This window comes from Engystomops pustulosus, chromosome 7 (assembly GCF_040894005.1).
Source record: "Engystomops pustulosus chromosome 7, aEngPut4.maternal, whole genome shotgun sequence".
NCBI lineage: Eukaryota > Metazoa > Chordata > Amphibia > Anura > Leptodactylidae > Engystomops > Engystomops pustulosus.
Genome location: NC_092417.1, coordinates 81,712,763 through 81,731,494, shown reverse-complemented (window position 1 = coordinate 81,731,494; position 18,732 = coordinate 81,712,763). Strand labels below are relative to the sequence as shown.

At 39.8% G+C, this 18,732-nt stretch overlaps 1 protein-coding gene across 2 annotated transcripts in view; it reads right to left on the bottom strand.

The window, feature by feature from the left end:
- Positions 1–18,732, bottom strand: part of BANP (BTG3 associated nuclear protein) — a 345,686-nt gene that overhangs the window by 241,254 nt on the left and 85,700 nt on the right. For both annotated transcript variants that reach the window (XM_072117099.1, XM_072117098.1), the window contains 2 exons: positions 5,188–5,310; positions 4,174–4,343 (listed from right to left, as the gene is read on the bottom strand). In XM_072117099.1, the coding sequence (XP_071973200.1) occupies positions 4,174–4,343; positions 5,188–5,310 (293 nt within the window). The remainder of the gene's footprint in view (positions 1–4,173; positions 4,344–5,187; positions 5,311–18,732) is intronic.

Genomic DNA, 18,732 nt, shown 5'->3' with positions numbered 1-18,732 from the left:
ATATAAGACCAAATGTGAGACCTGAATAGGATTGTGTGTATACCATACCACGGAGAGGGAGCACACGCCACAGACCCCGACACGTGTTTCGCCGCTAGGCTTTATCCAGGGGAGTGCTAAGTGTTGGAAGTGGGAAGTTTTTTAAAAGGCCACGGACCAATAGGAAATGGATCAAAGTAATTACCACCCGGATCACTGCACTGTGGCTGGAAGGCGTCCGCGCGCATCACACCGCCATGACCGGGAAGTCACCATGAGACATGGATGGCGGTGCGGCGGGTGAGTGCGCATGCGCGAGAATGACCAAATGTTGCGAGAACCACTGCGTATCATACAGCAGCGGTGCCCGATAGAGGCAGCTTGTGCGCACGCGCAGAGAATGTAAATCGAGCGACGGAGCGCACAGGTAAGTATAGAAGGGAGTATAAAATATAACTTATTGCACATGGGTCCTGAATGTAATTAATAAATATAAGAAATATGTGCCAAAGGATTAATATATATAAAAGTGAGTGCAAAATAGCAAATTGATCAAAATCACATAATACAAACGATCATTAGTGCAAACGATCGTTGCCAGCAGAGTGGGCCCTGTGGCTGCATACTTTCTGTGAACATTAGTTTGCAGGTCTTTACGCAAAACTGAGCCAGGTTAGACCTGCCGTGACTTTGCCCGGCGGCAAGACCGCCCGACGGATACGTCTAGATATCTATGGGACAGGGTTTGTCGCCTTTATCATAGGATGGCAGACGAGCACAAGCATATGATAAATTTTCCCCATAGTGTCTAACTCAACTCTGGTAGGAAAACAAATACTAGGAAGGTCCATGTACAGGGTTTGGGAAGTGCAAATAATCTTAAGATGACATCAAAGTTGCATCTAAATGGAAAAGCCCCAGGGTACTGGAACTTGTGTTTGACTACAAATTATGCAAAAACAAGGCTGACTTGGATATATGACTGTATCAAGCACCAAATCCATATCTGCAAGTATGCAAATGAGAGCAGTCTTACCCAATGCCTGATCAAGCTACCAAGATCCTCTATGACAACCAATAACAGGAAATGAATAGGTGACCAACTTACAATTACACTAAAAGATCTTTTTCCGTAAAGGAATCTTCTTCTTATATTTGAAATCCATGGCCCCTTTCCTTTTCCTTCAACTTTGATGATGAGCCTGAAGGGCTATGACATGGGTTTAACCAGAGCCCCTGTGGCTCCACAGGCTGTTACGCTGTGCAGAAGCACCTCTTCTCCGTCAACCCTGCACTTAAACCTCCCTCTGCCTGTTGTAATCTCACACCATGGGAGAAGGGAAGTGCCCCTGTACACTGTAACACCCTGTGAAGTGAAAGTATGGGGTGCCTCAAGTAACACCCCCAGAGTGCTTCCAACCTATTAGCATAATTTAAAAGGCAATTTTAGAAGGAAGAAGGCCATGGACCAGAAATATAAGAATATTACACAATCACGGTTCCTGGATCAAAGAGTAATTGCCACAGTTTTATCATGCTTCATTTTGATGGTGGATTTCCTTTAAAGGGGACCTACCACCACGATTCTACCTCTAAAGGTAGAACGGGTGGTAGGTGGATGAATGGGACGTAAGGATAGCCCTTTTTGGGCTAATCCTTACGTCCCGGCTATCCTTTTGTAAACTTTAATCAGTTGATATGTTAATTTAATTAAGCGGCTACTGGGGCGTGGAGTAGCCGGACATGAGGCTACTAGTCGCGGCTACTCCACACCCCAGTAGCCTTGTTCCTCCGCCTACCATGTAATCTTCGGCGCGCAGCACCTCGTAGCTGCGCGCCCTCGTCCGAGCACCCGGCGTCTGCGCTTGCGCAGTAGCGCCGGCCTCGGAGCTACGGCCGCGCACCCGTAGGCCTGCGTCCTGCGCATGCGCAGAACGCAGGATATTCGCTCCTCGTAGCTGCGCGCCGAAGGTTATCCGGTAGGCGGAGGAACAAGGCTACTGGGGCGTGGAGTAGCCGCGACTAGTAGCCTCATGTCCGGCTACTCCACGCCCCAGTAGCCGCTTAATTAAATTAACATATCAACTGATTAAAGTTTACAAAAGTATAGCCGGGACGTAAGGATTAGCCCAAAAAGGGCTATCCTTACATCCCATTCATCCACCTACCACCCGTTCTACCTTTATAGGTAGAATCGTGGTGGTAGGTCCCCTTTAATTTAATGTGACAAAACCTGTGGATTTAACACTATAGCTTCTGATTATTTTGTACAGTGTATGGCCCATATACAAAATTCTAGTGTGAAAAGTGTTCTAACAAAGTTGCAAATTCTATAATTGTGATATACACATGTGTCAGAGATAGCAGAGTCTCAGTTGTCTAGTGAAACTGCTATGAAAAACAGACAAGTTTTGGTTTTAAAAGGTGGTTTATAGTGCTTGTGATTTTCACCCCTAAGCACAAAATGTTGTTAGTTGTCTTTGAAATGGACAAATAACTTTCAGGTTTCTTTATTAAAACTTTTATGCTTAATGGCTACATTCACACGATGTATACATCGGCGCTGCGGAGAGGAGCAGGGGATGAGCGCTGCTCACCCCCGCCCCTCTCCATAGGAAGATACAGCGCACAGCGCCGTATCATGGGAAAAGGTAGGACATGTCCTATCTTTTCCCGGGCTACGGAGCGGTACGGTGCCGCATGTGTGCTGGCCGTGAGCCCATAGAAGTGTATGGGGGACGTATATCGGCCGTACATACGTCGGCCGTATATACACATCCCCCATACATGTGTGTGAATGTAGCCTAAGACTGGAATACTCTCTGCTTTAAAATACAACGGATGAAAGCAAAACTATGCAAATGGAATACCGAGAAAACACCAGGATCCTCATAAATTTATTGCCAAACAATTTGCTAATGTTCTCAGATTAGAGTATACAGTTATTACTATCAACCAACCCTCACAAAAATAACCTAAACAAAATAATAAAACCAGTAAGCGACTGACCTAACTGCAAATAAGGAAAAATGTTCTGATGTGAACTTCCTGTTTGGAGAAAAGCAGATCATTGCCAGTAAGAGTGTTTGTTTTTAGAAGAGTAACTTGTGCCAGTATCTGGCATGATTAGCTAAGCAACTCACCACTGGTATTCCTCTCAAAAACCTTCAATAACCACCTAATGCAATTGACACTCAGTAGATGTACACTTTCTGAAATTTGTGAGCATGATCTGCTAATAAGAGCATGAGCTCTGCCACATGCTGTCATGTTTACAAGGTACGTGACCAAGGCCAATCTAAATTGTATATTTGTCTTCTCTGACGGTACCAGAATTAACTTCGGTCCAGACACACTTTATTCCAGCAATTGCGGAGAAACCATCCCCCCCCCCCCCCCCCCCCAAAGAATCATGAGTGAGTGCTGAAAATCTGGAACTGACAAGTAACAACAAGTCATTTAAAATATTATTACCAAAAATGCACAGTGGAGGGAAACTTGGTTTTGGCAAACTCAATAACTACATCAACCAAGACACAATTATATAATTGCTATATAGGGGGCTCTGGGTCTGGTCATTAAAGGACATCTACCACCATGATTAAGGATTGTAAATCAAGCACACTGACATACTGGTGTGTGCCCCCTCTGGCAGGATCTGCTCTTGTTAAGCTGCCCTTGCCCTTGTTTTTAAGAAAAAGGTTATGCAAATGAGCTTGAGGGGCTCCAGGCTCCGTTAACACTTAAAACGTAAAAAAAAAAAAAAAAAAATGCATAAAAAGCTAAAGGAAGCATATCCTGCCAGAGCTGACACACCAGTCAGTGTGCTTGGTTTGCAATCCTTGATCCTGGTGGTAGATTTCCTGTAAGTGTAATCCTAATCTCTAAAATTAACCAACCTCCACACTCCTTTTTTCCTATTAGAAATAATTAGTTACTGTTACAGTGTAAGGCCCCCCCAGGAAATTCCTGTTTAACTCCATTATGAATAGAAGTAGTAATAGATGCAAAATTATAGAGGGATCATATAACTATCAAAGAGAAAATCCTGTTTCATTACCTAGAAAGTAGAAGCAAAAATAACCTTGCAGTGAAAATATTTTGTATCCATAGGTGCTTAGGTATTTATTTCTAGGATACAGAACGATAAACAACAGACTAATAATATCTAAGGGACAGCCACAGATGACATACCTTCAGAGTTAAGAGTGATAAGAGTCACGTTGTTTCCCATGTTGGAGTTTCCTGAGTTCCCACAGTTGGACAACGTGTCACTGGCTTCAGATCCACTGTCATCATCATTGTGACTGTCATCTGGGGCAGGGACCTTCACGACAATGGTATTGTGCCTTCTTCCACTAGCGCTAGAACATAATCAGGCAATATTAATTACATTAAATTCATTAATGTGTGCTTCTAATCATATTTATTAGTCAGTTCTATTTCGCCAAACATTCTTAAATACTTTACACAAGAGAGAATAACTGTGAGAGACATACCTCCTAAACACAGGTTGAAAGGGAAGAAAGAAATTAATTAGAAAGAAAATGGCCACACAATATAAACAATTTTAGATTGTTGCTTTATAACACATTTACTTGCTACAGTTAAATTAATATAGCAAGAAATGCTATGATAGGTGATAACTGACTGATTTGTCAAGCTCTGTATAGCGGTGCTTAAACTGTGTGTGCGCTATATAATAAAAGGAATTATTATTATTAGGTGTGGCCATTATAGCCTATGGAAGATGTATGTCAATGTATGGCATCCGCCATCAGTCAACACTAGCCTTAGACAATAGGTGTTCCCTCAGTGATGTAACAATCCATATCAGGACAGTTGTTTCACGCAGCAAATAACTGCTTGCAGACAATGTCTGCTCAACCTTCTGCTGACAGATAGGTGGGGGTGGGCTACACTTCCATGACTCATCCCCATGCATGCATACATAGTGGGATATTTTGCAGACCACCATTGTAAGTATGCATTTGGAATTCACCCTACTTCTACTTACTACAGGGGTAAAAAAACAAGCTGTGAATTACGCGTAACAAATAATAGACACATTTTTCTATAAGATAGTGAAGTCCTATCTAATGTTTTTGCTATGGACTGTGTAAAGCTTCACTGAAGTTACCCTTTTTGTCACACTGAGAAAGATTTTTAAAAAGATTTCAAAGTCCAAATGCAAAGTTGATACATTACCTATTAAGCATATTTTCCAGGTTTTCTGTTGCTCTGTTCATTGAATCCTCTTGACCTTCCAATTTGGCCACTACAGAGTTCTGTCTTTCATTATTTAGGATTACGGTTGTTTGAGGAACAACACTATGGGAGAGAAGGAAAGTGGCCTGAGAAAATAGCAACATGATTAGGAATATGTGAACTGATATGTACGCAAGGTAATGGGATTATTCTAACCCAAAAAGCTCCATGGATGGCGTCACCAGCAAAAACTAAGGATTTTCTACCTTGCCAGAATTTTTTTTTTAAACAATATAGATTTTTTTTAGCAAAATGGAAAGTAATCAGGAATTTGCCCTAAGCTAAAGCGTCAAATAAAGAGGACTTCAAGCAGGAGGTGAAAACATTCATTTCAGAAAAGCTCATATATAAGATATAACATGGAAGTTATATGTCTGTCTTCAATATTTATAGGGATTCTTGTCACCTGATTTTACCCATTAAACTACTAGCCCTTCAGGAACCCCCATCTTCAGCTGCATGATACTTATGGTGTCATAGGAAAGATAACAATCTCATATTTCTCATTTCTCAAATTTTATCTAAAATTCAGAAGAAGGAAAATAAGCAACAATTACAGGAAGTATTTGGGATGCGTACAAGATAGTTTATTTTTATGATTGTTTTAGGTTTCTTTAAGTTGAATTTGTATTGTATTGCATTTACACAGTAATAGCACTTTATGTGGTTTTGTAGAGGGATTCTAAGCAGGCAACAGCCTATAGCTAAATGGCAGTCATATACATATACATACACATGTTCATCAAGGAGAAAAGAAACCTTATCAGAATTAGGCATTGGAAGGAAATAAACAACAAGTTTAATTTCTTAAAACATAAATTAACACAACTGGTTTGTGATATTAAAATAACTGGCGAGATCCCAAGGAATGCCATGAGCAAATTTATTGGCTGCAACTTGTGATTCGATTGCAAGTCTCTGCATTGTCAGCAATAATAATAAAGGATTTTACATCTAAATCTGCACTGAAAGCCTCAAAAAGTTTTCCATTGCGGCAGATTGACGGGAGTGACCTGGCAAGACATGGGACCCCACACTCCCCTCTTCCCAGGCTGCATTCCTTTCACCGCCCATAGTGCTAACTGTGACTATGGACCAAAAGGCATCAAATAGAGGCAAGTCAGCAGAGAGAAACTCCATACAATCAGAAATGCTGCTGTGTGTGGCCTGTGGTCAGTGCTGGTAAATTCAAATGGATTAAATGCATATAGATGGGTTATTACTGCTAAATATTTCTTGCCATATACTCTTGCACTAATGCCATCCAAGTTGTATTTTTCCTGAGATAATATTAGAGGATGATACAGTCTTCAGCATTGAAATGTTAATTTTCAGTAACTCTGACCAAAATCAATAGAGAAAAGGCAATGTTAACATCAATTTAATTGGAAATGACATTTCAGTCCTGAAGTCAACGATAAATGTAAAAATCACAATGTTTGTTTGATGTGATGTCCTGCCACAAATAAGCATTGAGATAACAATTTTTAGTTTGCATGAATATCTAGTTGGTATCTCAAACCTCATGAAATTAGGCCATACCATACAAAGAACAAATACGCACTGCCAAACAGGCAACCGAAATGATATCCAGATATAAAGACTTGGGCAGTATGAAGTGGCAACCCACATATCAAAGTAGTAATACTGATGCATTTCCCACTATGACAGATATCATGGAGTTACACCCAGCAATATAAAGCCAACATCCATTTCTGTAGCCAGATGAATGTTACGTCTTAGTAAATGTTTTCTTAAGGTAATAGGTAACAAGCCCTTAATTAGGCTGAAATCCACATATAATGTCAAGCTGTTAGCTGAGGAAAATAAAATAGGCACTGGCACAGAGAATGGATGTGTTTGATAGCTCTTGGGAACTAAGGATTGAGCATAGATATTTCAGATCCTACCTTAACATCAATTGACAAAGAAGAGAGCCCCCATACACTCAACTGCTTACACCAAAATCGGTAGTTTTTTTTTTTGTAGAAGTTCTTACAGGCTATGTACTCCTAAGGGGAGCATTTTGCTTAACTTGCCTTTGGTAGATACTTCTTCTCAAACTCTCTGACGGCTCTGTGTGCGTCTTACTCATATATTTTAGGCTGATGTATTGGCAGTCTAATAATTTTTTCTTCTTGCTTTAGTAGCCTTTCATCCTGGTGGTAAATGCCCTTTAACCCCTTTTTGACCGGGATTCTACAGCGGTCATTAAGGGTAATTAAGAAGATTTTGGGACATCGAGTTAGTCTGGTGACGGTCTCAGACTGTGATGTCACAGCCCAGACCCGGCACTAACACCTGGGATTTGAAAATCTCCAATCCCTGGTGTTTAACCCCTTAAACGCCATGGTCAAGCATGACCATGGCGTGTAAGTGTCCCCACTGTGGATCGGACCCCCCTGCTTCCTGGCAGGACCCGTCTGTAAGTAACTGAGCATGCGCATAAGAGTATTTACTCTGTAAGTACTTACTCTGCAATACAAGTACTGCAGTGTAAAGGCTTGAAAAGCGTTCAGATGAACGCTTTTTCAAGCCAATGAGTGAAAAACGTAAAAAAAAAAAAAGTTAAAATCATTTTATAATAATGAAATAAAATAAAAGTCCCTTAATCACCCCAATTACTTATATAAATTATATAGTTATAAAAACCAAATGAAGTATATAAAACACAAATAACACAAATAAGTACATATTTGGTATCATTGCGTATCCGTGATATTCTCTAATATTGGTTTTGCTCAGTAAAATTGAACAAAGATAAGAAAAACTATATAAATAAAGTATCACCGCAATCGTAGTTAACAGAAAATAAAGATAAAATATTATTTTTACGTTACGGTGATTGGGGGGGGGGGGTTTGTGCTAAAAATCCAAAATAAAAATGGATAGCACCACATATGGGGTATCAATACACTCGGGGGGAAACAAACTTTTTTAGAATTTTATCATTTTAGTCATTATAAAAGTGTCATTTTTGGCCTATATTAATGTATTTTCCAAAAAAAGTAAAAAGTTTCTAAATCGTACTTCCATTTTGTTTTAACCCATGTGAAAAACTTATAATAGAAGTTGTTTTACATACGTTAAGGGGTGTAGTTTATATAGCGGGGTAATTTATGGGGTTTTACTATAATTTAGGCCTTTCAAAGTCACTTGGAAGCTGAGTTGTCCCCCAAAATGTGAGTTTTGGCGATTTTCATGAAAATTTGAAAAGTCGCACCTAAAGTTCTAAGCCTCATAACATCCTAGATAAAGGAGAGGATGTAAAAATATCATTCTAACATAAAGCAGACATTCTGGAAATGTTAATTATCTAGCTATTGGGGTAGTTTTACTTCCTGTCTGGAAAGAAGAACATTTCAAACTTTGAAAATGAAATTTGTTTCCGGAATTTTGCCAAATTTTATCATTTTTTTCCAGAATGAAATGCAAAACTTACCACTTAAATTTTACCATTATCATGAATTACAATGTGTCTTGAGAAAACAGTCTCAAAATCACCTGGATATGTTAAAGCGTTCCGAAGTTATAACCAATTATCGTGAGACATGTCAGATTCAAAAAATCTAGTCTGGTCATTGAGCTGAAAACAAGCATCGGTGATAAGGGGTTAAATGTTTGTAACCACTTAAGAAAACTTAAATAAGAAATTCATGCTGAGCTGTCAGGTACCTTTACTTCTATGACAGACTTTTCTGCACAAAGGAAATCGTTACCTGCAATGCAATGTAAAAAGCCTTTAAAGGGGTTTTCACACGAAGGCAAGTTAGGCTCTATCCATGGGATAGGGCCTAACTTGCAGCACTGTGACCCGAGCAGATTGTGAAAACAAGGGGTCCGTCAGAACTCTGCAATTTCTGTCAGCTCCATAGAGATTAATGGAACAGAACGGTCATGCGCGGCCATATGCTCCATTAATCTAACGGTGCGACGAGGGGTCCGATGGTTCCGTAGATAGGGCCCAACTTTTCCATTCGTGGGAAAACCCCTTTACATGACATCTACCTCCAGGATGAATGGATGGATTGTAAAGCTAGCACACTTACAAGTTGGTGTGTGCCCCCAGGTTCTGCTTTTCCTTAGCTTCTTAGGACCTTGTTTTTACGAGAAAAGGTTTTAAAATTATGCAAATTAGCCCCATGGGTTCCGGTCTCCGTAACTGTCAATGGAGCCTGGAGCCCCTCTTGCTCATTTGCATGATTTTTAAAACCTTTATTTCTTAGAAACAAAAGCATAAGAAGCTTAAAGAAAAGCAAACCCTGTCAGAGGGTGCACACAACAGCATGTAAGGGTTCTTTGTTTACAATCTTTCATCCTGGTAGTAGATGTCTTTTAACTTGAGTCACATAATGAATTATAGTTTATACGGTTGAAAAAAGATATATGTCCATCAAGTTCAACCAAGGAAGGGAAGGGATTGGATGAGGAAGGGATTTATGGGAAACAATTCTATATAACATAACATCAATGTTATTTGGGTGTAAAAAGGCATCGAGACCCTTCATGAAGCTCTGGGCTGTCCCTACTGTTCCACAGATTTACAGTTCATATAGTAAAAAAAAAAAGCCCTGTCGCCTCTGGTGATTAGATCTTGATTTCTCCAGACGGAGACGTAAATGAATCATGTCCCCTCGTAGTCGTCTCTTTTCCAGAATAAATAAATCTAGTTGTTTTATTCTTTCCTCATAACCCTCCATACCCCTTATCATTTTTGTGGCTCTTTGTTCAACCCTCTCCAGCTCCAGGGTATCCTTTTTATGGACCGGTGCCCAGAACTGGACAGCATATTCCAGGTGAGGCTGAACCAATGCCTTGTACAGTGGTAATATTACATCCCTATCCCGAGAGTCCATACCACTTTTGATACATGACAAGATCCTATTGGCTTTAGAGGCAGCTGATTGACATTGCATGCTGTTATTGAATTTATGATCTACTAGTAGCCCCCGGTCATTCTCAACAAGGGATTCTACCAGATTTACTCCCCCAAGGACATGTGTGGATTATTAGCCCCCAGGTGCATAACCTTACATTTATCCACATTGAACCTCATTTGCCAAGTGGATGACCAATTATTCAGTTTGTCCAAGTCAGCCTGCAGCCTATGAACATCCTCCATAGACTGTATTACACTACAAAGCTTGGTGTCATCTGCAAAAATAGACACAGTGCTATTAATTCCTACCTCTATATCATTAATAAATAAATTAAGTAGTAGTGGGCCAAGCACCGAACCCTGGGGTACACCACTCATAACTGGTGACCATTCTGAGTAGGAATCATTGACCACAAATCTCTGGATACGATCCTTCAGCCAGTTCTCAATCCAATTGCAAATGATTTCTGCCAAACCAATAGACCTTATTTTACCCAATATTTTATGTACACAGTATTATATATACACAATATCCACAGCAGCTCCTACATCCAGGCATCTGCTCACCTCTTCATAGAAGCAAATCAGGTTATTCTGGCATCTTCTATCCTTAGTAAACCCATGCTTTCTGCCACTTATTATACTATTTGATGTCACATACGCCTTTTACATATGTCTTTTACTAACCCTTCCAATATTTTCCCCACAATGGAAGTTAAGCTTACAGGCCTGTAATCGCCTGGCAAAGTTCTAGAGCCTTTTTTATATATTGGTACCACATTTGCCTTGCGTCAGTCACTTGGCACCACACTAGACGTTACGGAATCCCTGAAGATTTTACACAGCGGGACAGCGATAACAGAACTGATTTCTTTAATAACTCTGGGGTGTAACCCATCTGGTCCAGGAGCCTTGTACACATTGATTTTATTGAGCTTAGATTGGATCATGTCTACAATCAGCCAGTCTATTATATTACAGAATTCATGATCCACACTGGCACCGCCCACGTCAGAAGTTCTTTGTTCTATTGTATAAATGGAGCTAAAACAGCCATTTAGTATCTTCGCCTTCTCTCGGTATCCAGTCACCGATGCCCCATTTTCAGAATAAAGGGGTCCAACATGCTTTGACCCATTTTTTTGCATTGATATACTTAAAAAGAATTCTTGGAATTTGTTTTGCCATCTTCTTTGTGTCTTTCATTTTGTATTTTGGCTGATTTTATTTCCTTCTTACAGATTTTGGTAAGTTTTTTTATAAGTATTGAAAGCCTTAGGTGACCCTTCAGATTAATATTTTTGAATGCCCTCTTTTTCTCATTAATTGCCCTTTTAACTGTAGCTGTAAGCCACGCAAGGTGTAATCTAGCCTGTCTATACTTACACAAAGGGACAAAACAAAATTGAAGTACGATAGATACAGCTGCAAGCAAAAGGCCAGAATGGCAACAAGTAGCCATAATCATAACAAGTTTTTATTGTGAGGCAACAGGAAAGCTGCTTTGTACTAACAAAATCAAAGTGGTCACTACCACCAAGAGCAAAGATTGTAAACCAAGCACACTGACCTACTTTTATGCGCCCCCTTTGGCAGGATTTGATCTTCAAATGTCCTTGCTTTTAAGGAAAAAAAAGGCTTTACAATTATGCAAATGAGATTGAGGGGCTCTAGGCTCTGTTAATACCTATAGAGACTAGAGCCCCTCAGGCTCATATGCATAGTTTTATAAGACTTTCTGTGTAACAACTAGGGCATAAGAAACTAAATGAAGAGAAGATCCTGCCAGAGGGGGCACACACCAGTATGTCAGTGTGCTTGGTTTACAATCTGTCATCCTGGTGGTAGATGTCCTTTAAGCAAATTAGACCACTTTGATTTTGTTAGTACAAAGCATTCCTGCTGTCTCAGAATAAAAACGTGTTAAGATTATGACTACTTGTTGCCATTCCGGGATTTGGTTGCATCTATATACTGGTACGTACTTAGTAAACCCACCAGCAAACCAACACTTTAGTATCAGATACAAAGAACTAGGTGCTCTGTAGTAGTAGCAGTAATAAATCTGTAACCTTGTGCCATCTCTATACAATGAATGATTTATAAAGCATGTTTAAGCAAACTAAGAATCAAGCACAGGGCCTTCATATTCAGGTCATGTTACTGTAGCTACAAAAGGCATCTATAGCGAGTTCTGTGTAGGAAGGACAGTGATCCTGCTGGCTTCAGCTCTACACAGACAGTCTTTGATCCAGCTGACAAATATATGGAGGTGATTAACCACCTCTAGACAAACTTTGCCAACCAATAAGGTTGCTGTTTGAACAAGATCTGTTAAGGCTAATTCTCCTTTTAGAAGAGTTGTTTTAAAGGTTGGCATGGTCACAGTAGGCATTCATAAAATGACAAATTTTATATCCTGGGCTGTGCTGGCAAGGTAAAATGATTTTGTGTGTCTTATTCATGAAATGGAGTTGTCCCTGACCCTGTGTGAACCCTTATGTTGTCTCCCACAACCTTAAGACCAAATGCACCATTGTTGGCTCTTCTTGTACGTTTTCCCTCAACACATAAAATGTAGGGGGTGTCACTCTTCCCATATTAATAAGATTGATAGTTATTAGCTGTTTATTACAGTCTCTGAGGAAGCAATAAAAACGTGTTGAGGGTGCTCTGGCAAGCAAAATTTGGAACTGATACATATGGAAAAAAACTTTTATGTATTTTCATCCCAGATATTGTATTTAACCCTTCTGATTAATTATAGAAATTTCTTTAAAGAGTTTTACTAGCATAATTTACAGTAAAGGCAGCTCTCTGAAGGATTGTTTGGCTAGTTGATGGTGGAAACTTGAATGTAGAGGTATGCCTGGACAGTGTCACGGCACACGAGAATGACTTTTCTTGAGTGTGTTATTCTGCGGTTTAAAGCATGTTCCTTTCTGCAACAATCTACCCTCCTCAAAACTCACCCAGGCAAAAGTTACAATAACAAGGTGGTCATTATGGTAAATTAGGCATCTGCATCACAAGATCCCTGACAACATTAGATTTTTTAAAAAGTCTTTCGGTACAGTAGGAGACACAAGATTAAAAAATACTGCGACAACAACAACGAATTGGACTGATCGCAATACAATCTTCCAGAGCAAAATATATCTACCATATATATTTGAGTATAAGCCAAGGTACCCATTTTTACCACAAAAAACTGGGAAAACCTATTGACTCGAGTATAAACTTAAGGTGTGAAATACATTGGTGCATGCTCATGCTCCCCAGTATATAGCCAGACAGTGCTCCTATGTATTTCAGGAGGGAGAGGAGAAAAGAAAGTTCAATGTCCGGCACTGCTCACACCAAGATTAACAAACACCTTCTGCAGACCAAAGGCAGGAGACTGGGCATTAGGGAAATCAAAGCATTCCAGGGTGCACGTCCAATATATGCAGACAAATGAGGCAAATGAGTGCTCCTATGTATATAGCCAGGCCATTCCCTCAACAAACACGTCCCTAGTATATAGCCTTATTCTGTATATATGGACACTGCACAGCACCACTTCTCCTGTCCTGTATACTGGGTGTAATTCTCAGTATCTCTTATTCTGTATATATGGACACTGCACAGTACCACTTCTCTTGTCCTGTATACTGGGTGTAATTCTCAGTATCTGCTCTTATTCTGTATATATGGACACTGCACAGTACCACCTCTCCTGTCCTGTATACTGGGTGTAATTCTCAGTATCTGCTCTTATTCTGTATATATGGACACTGCACAGTACCACTTCTCCTGTCCTGTATACTGGGTGTAATTCTCAGTATCTGCTCTTATTCTGTATATATGGACACTGCACAGTACCACTTCTCTTGTCCTGTATACTGGATGTAATTCTCAGTATCTGCTCTTGTTCTGTATATATGGACACTGCACAGCACCACTTCTCCTGTCCTGTATACTGGATGTAATTCTCAGTATCTGCTCTTATTCTGTATATAAGGACACTGCACAGTACCACTTCTCCTGCCCTGTATATTGGGTGTAATTCTCAGTATCTGCTCTTATCCTGTATATATGGACACTGCACAGTACCACTTCTCCTGTCCTGTATACAGGGTGTAATTCTCAGTATCTCTTATTCTGTATATATGGACACTGCACAGTACCACTTCTCCTGTTCTGTATACTGGGCGTAATTCTCAGTATCTCTTATTCTGTATATATGGACACTGCACAGTACCACTTCTCTTGTCCTGTATACTGGGTGTAATTCTCAGTATCTCTTATTCTGTATATATGGACACTGCACAGTACCACTTCTCCTGTCCTGTATACTGGGTGCAATTCTCAGTATCTGCTCTTATCCTGTATATATGGACACTGCACAGTACCACTTCTCCTGTCCTGTATACTGGGTGTAATTCTCAGTATCTCTTATTCTGTATATATGGACACTGCACAGTACCACTTCTCCTGTCATGTATACTGGGTGTAATTCTCAGTATCTGCTCTTATCCTGTATATATGGACACTGCACAGTACCACTTCTCCTGTCCTGTATACTGGGTGTAATTCTCAGTATCTCTTATTCTGTATATATGGACACTGCACAGTACCACTTCTCCTGTCATGTATACTGGGTGTAATTCTCAGTATCTGCTCTTATTCTGTACATATGGACACTGCACAGTACCACTCCTCTTGTCCTGTATACTGGGTGTAATTCTCAGTATCTGCTCTTATTCTGTATATATGGACACTGCACAGTACCACTTCTCCTGTCCTGTATACTGGATGTAATTCTCAGTATCTGCTCTTATTCTATATATATGGACTATGCACAGTACCACTTCTCTTGTCCTGTATACTGGGTGTAATTCTCAGTATCTGCTCTTATTCTGTATATATGGACACTGCACAGTACCACTTCTCCTGTCCTGTATGCTGGATGTAATTCTCAGTATCTGCTCTTATTCTGTATATATGGACACTGCACAGTACCACTTCTCTTGTCCTGTATACTGGATGTAATTCTCAGTATCTGCTCTAATCCTGTATAGATGGACACTGCACAGTACCACTTCTCCTGTCCTGTATACTGGATGTAATTCTCAGTATCTGCTCTTATTCTGTAGATATGGACACTGCACAGTACCACTTCTCTTGTCCTGTATACTGGGTGTAATTCTCAGTATCTGCTCTTAATCTGTATATGTGGACACTGCACAGTACCACTCCTCTTGTCCTGTATACTGGGTGTAATTCTCAGTATCTGCTCTTATTCTGTATATATGGACATTGCACAGTACCACTTCTCCTGTCCTGTATACTGGGTGTAATTCTCAGTATCTGCTCTTATTCTGTATATATGGACACTGCACAGTACCACTTCTCCTGTCCTGTATACTGGATGTAATTCTCAGTATCTGCTCTTAATCTGTATATATGGACACTGCACAGTACCACTTCTCTTGTCCTGTATACTGGGTGTAATTCTCAGTATCTGCTCTTATTCTGTATATATGGACACTGCACAGTACCACTTCTCCTGTCCTGTATACTGGATGTAATTCTCAGTATCTGCTCTTATTCTGTATATATGGATACTGCACAGTACCACTTCTCTTGGCCTGTATACTGGATGTAATTCTCAGTATTTTCTTTTATTCTGTATATATGGACACTGCACAGTACCACTTCTCCTGTCCTGTATACTGGGTGTAATTCTCAGTATCTGCTCTTATTCTGTATATATGGACACTGCACAGTACCACTTCTCTTTTCCTGTATACTGGGTGTAATTCTCAGTATCTGCTCTTATTCTGTATATATGGACAATGCACAGTACCACTTCTCCTGTCCTGTATACTGGGTGTAATTCTCAGTATCTGCTCTTATTCTGTATATATGGACGCTGCACAGTACCACTTCTCCTGTCCTGTATACTGGGTGTAATTCTCAGCATCTGCTCTTATTCTGTATATATGGACACTGCACAGTACCACTTCTCCTGTCCTGTATACTGGATGTAATTCTCAGTATCTGCTCTTAATCTGTATATATGGACACTGCACAGTACCACTTCTCTTGTCCTGTATACTGGGTGTAATTCTCAGTATCTGCTCTTATTCTGTATATATGGACACTGCACAGTACCACTTCTCCTGTCCTGTATACTGGGTGTAATTCTCAGTATCTGCTCTTATTCTGTATATTTGGACACTGCACAGTACCACTCCTCTTGTCCTGTATACTGGGTGTAATTCTCAGTATCTGCTCTTATTCTGTATATATGGACACTGCACAGTACCACTTCTCTTGTCCTGTATACTGGGTGTAATTCTCAGTATCTGCTCTTATTCTGTATATATGGACACTGCACAGTACCACTTCTCTTGTCCTGTATACTGGATGTAATTCTCAGTATCTGCTCTTATCCTGTATATATGGACACTGCACAGTACCACTTCTCCTGTCCTGTATACTGGGTGTAATTCTCAGTATCTGCTCTTATTCTGTATATATGGACACTGCACAGTACCACTTCTCTTGTCCTGTATACTGGATGTAATTCTCAGTATCTGCTCTTATCATGTATATATGGACACTGCACAGTACCACTTCTCCTGTCCTGTATACTGGATGTAATTCTCAGTATCTGCTCTTAATCTGTATATATGGACACTGCACAGTACCACTTCTCTTGTCCTGTATACTGGGTGTAATTCTCAGTATCTGCTCTTATTCTGTATATATGGACACTGCACAGTACCACTTCTCCTGTCCTGTATACTGGATGTAATTCTCAGTATCTGCTCTTATTCTGTATATATGGACACTGCACAGTACCACTTCTCTTGTCCTGTATACTGGGTGTAATTCTCAGTATCTGCTCTTATTCTGTATATATGGACGCTGCACAGTACCACTTCTCTTGTCCTGTATACTGGGTGTAATTCTCAGTATCTGCTCTTATTCTGTATATATGGACACTGCACAGTACCACTTCTCTTGTCCTGTATACTGGATGTAATTCTCAGTATCTGCTCTTATCATGTATATATGGACACTGCACAGTACCACTTCTCCTGTCCTGTATACTGGATGTAATTCTCAGTATCTGCTCTTATTCTGTATATATGGACACTGCACAGTACCACTTCTCTTGTCTTGTATACTGGGTGTAATTCTCAGTATCTGCTCTTATTCTGTATATATGGAAACTGCATAGTACCACTTCTCCTTTCCTGTATACTGATGTGTAATTCTCAGTATCTGCTCTCATGAATATGTGGACGCAACCCATTTTGTAATCAGGGTTCACCTTCTCTTTTATAAATTTGTGTCTTCTTGTCTACCTGAACCCAACAGCCTAACTTTTGATACGGGGCAGTTCAATATGCATATACTACTAAAATAGATTTGAAAAAAAAACTATGTGATCATGACTAAAGTAAAGCTTTTAAAACAAAAGAATGTAACTTACACAAATACAGGGGTTGGCATATACACAGTTAATTCTGGATCTTTCTTTAATGAATGGAACCACAATGATGAGGTAAATGATGCTGGAACTGTACTGATTACTATGGACTGCAGACAAATTATAAACATATTTCCTGACTGATGTTAAATATTACAAATGTGTGGCTGGCTCCGGGAAGGAGGAGATGTGTAAGAGAAGGACATAAAGCGGGCTTATAGAGCAGTTCTATGGAGAAAGAGAGATTACGCCAAGGCTCACAAAACACATACATCATGCAGACACCCAATTCTCCTTCTGGCATCTGCTCTCCTGGCTTTGATGCATGGATGAAATGCAGCAACTTAGACTTTAGGGAGCTGCTAACTCTGTACTTATAACTGCATTATTACACAAACAAATTACACACATAAAATAGCCACAAAGTGAAACACTTGTAGAAGGTGTTTTATGGAAATGGTTGACAAATATCTGACTGTATAAAAGACTTAGAAACGCTTGTGAAACTTTAATATACACAATAGAATTGCCAATCTATTTGCTTTGTTATTAAATCAACTTTATTGATAATAAAACAGAAATTTGCTACGAATTCAAGACCAATACTATTTCCAAGTATTTAAAAATACATTTTGGACATTATCACAATTCTCATAAGCTCAGGACACACACAATAACCAAAACCCAATGTAAAACTGACAGCTCAAGTTTTTATTGTGCTATTTATAGGTTACATATTGGTCACTATTAAAAAAAAAAAACTCAGGTCAGATCCATCTTTATTAATTTTACACACAAGTTCCTGTAATTGCTTTTCTGCCAATACGTGAGCACATTTTACATGTCCAAGCCCCATTAACCAATTGGACGATCTCCTTATTTGTTTAGTGGGGCAAATGTTCAACTGCATTAGAATAGACAGAACATGATATTTCCTGATATGAAGACCCTGGTGCACCCCAGACAGAAGGCACCAATAATCTGGGATTTCCACTTTAGATTCTGAGGCCAATTGGTCAAAGGTAGTGGGTTGTATGCAATGTCGACACTATAAGAGAGGTTCATTTTGTACCTTGCGGAGATTGCTATTGATTTACATGTAAGAAAGGGAAGGAGAGCG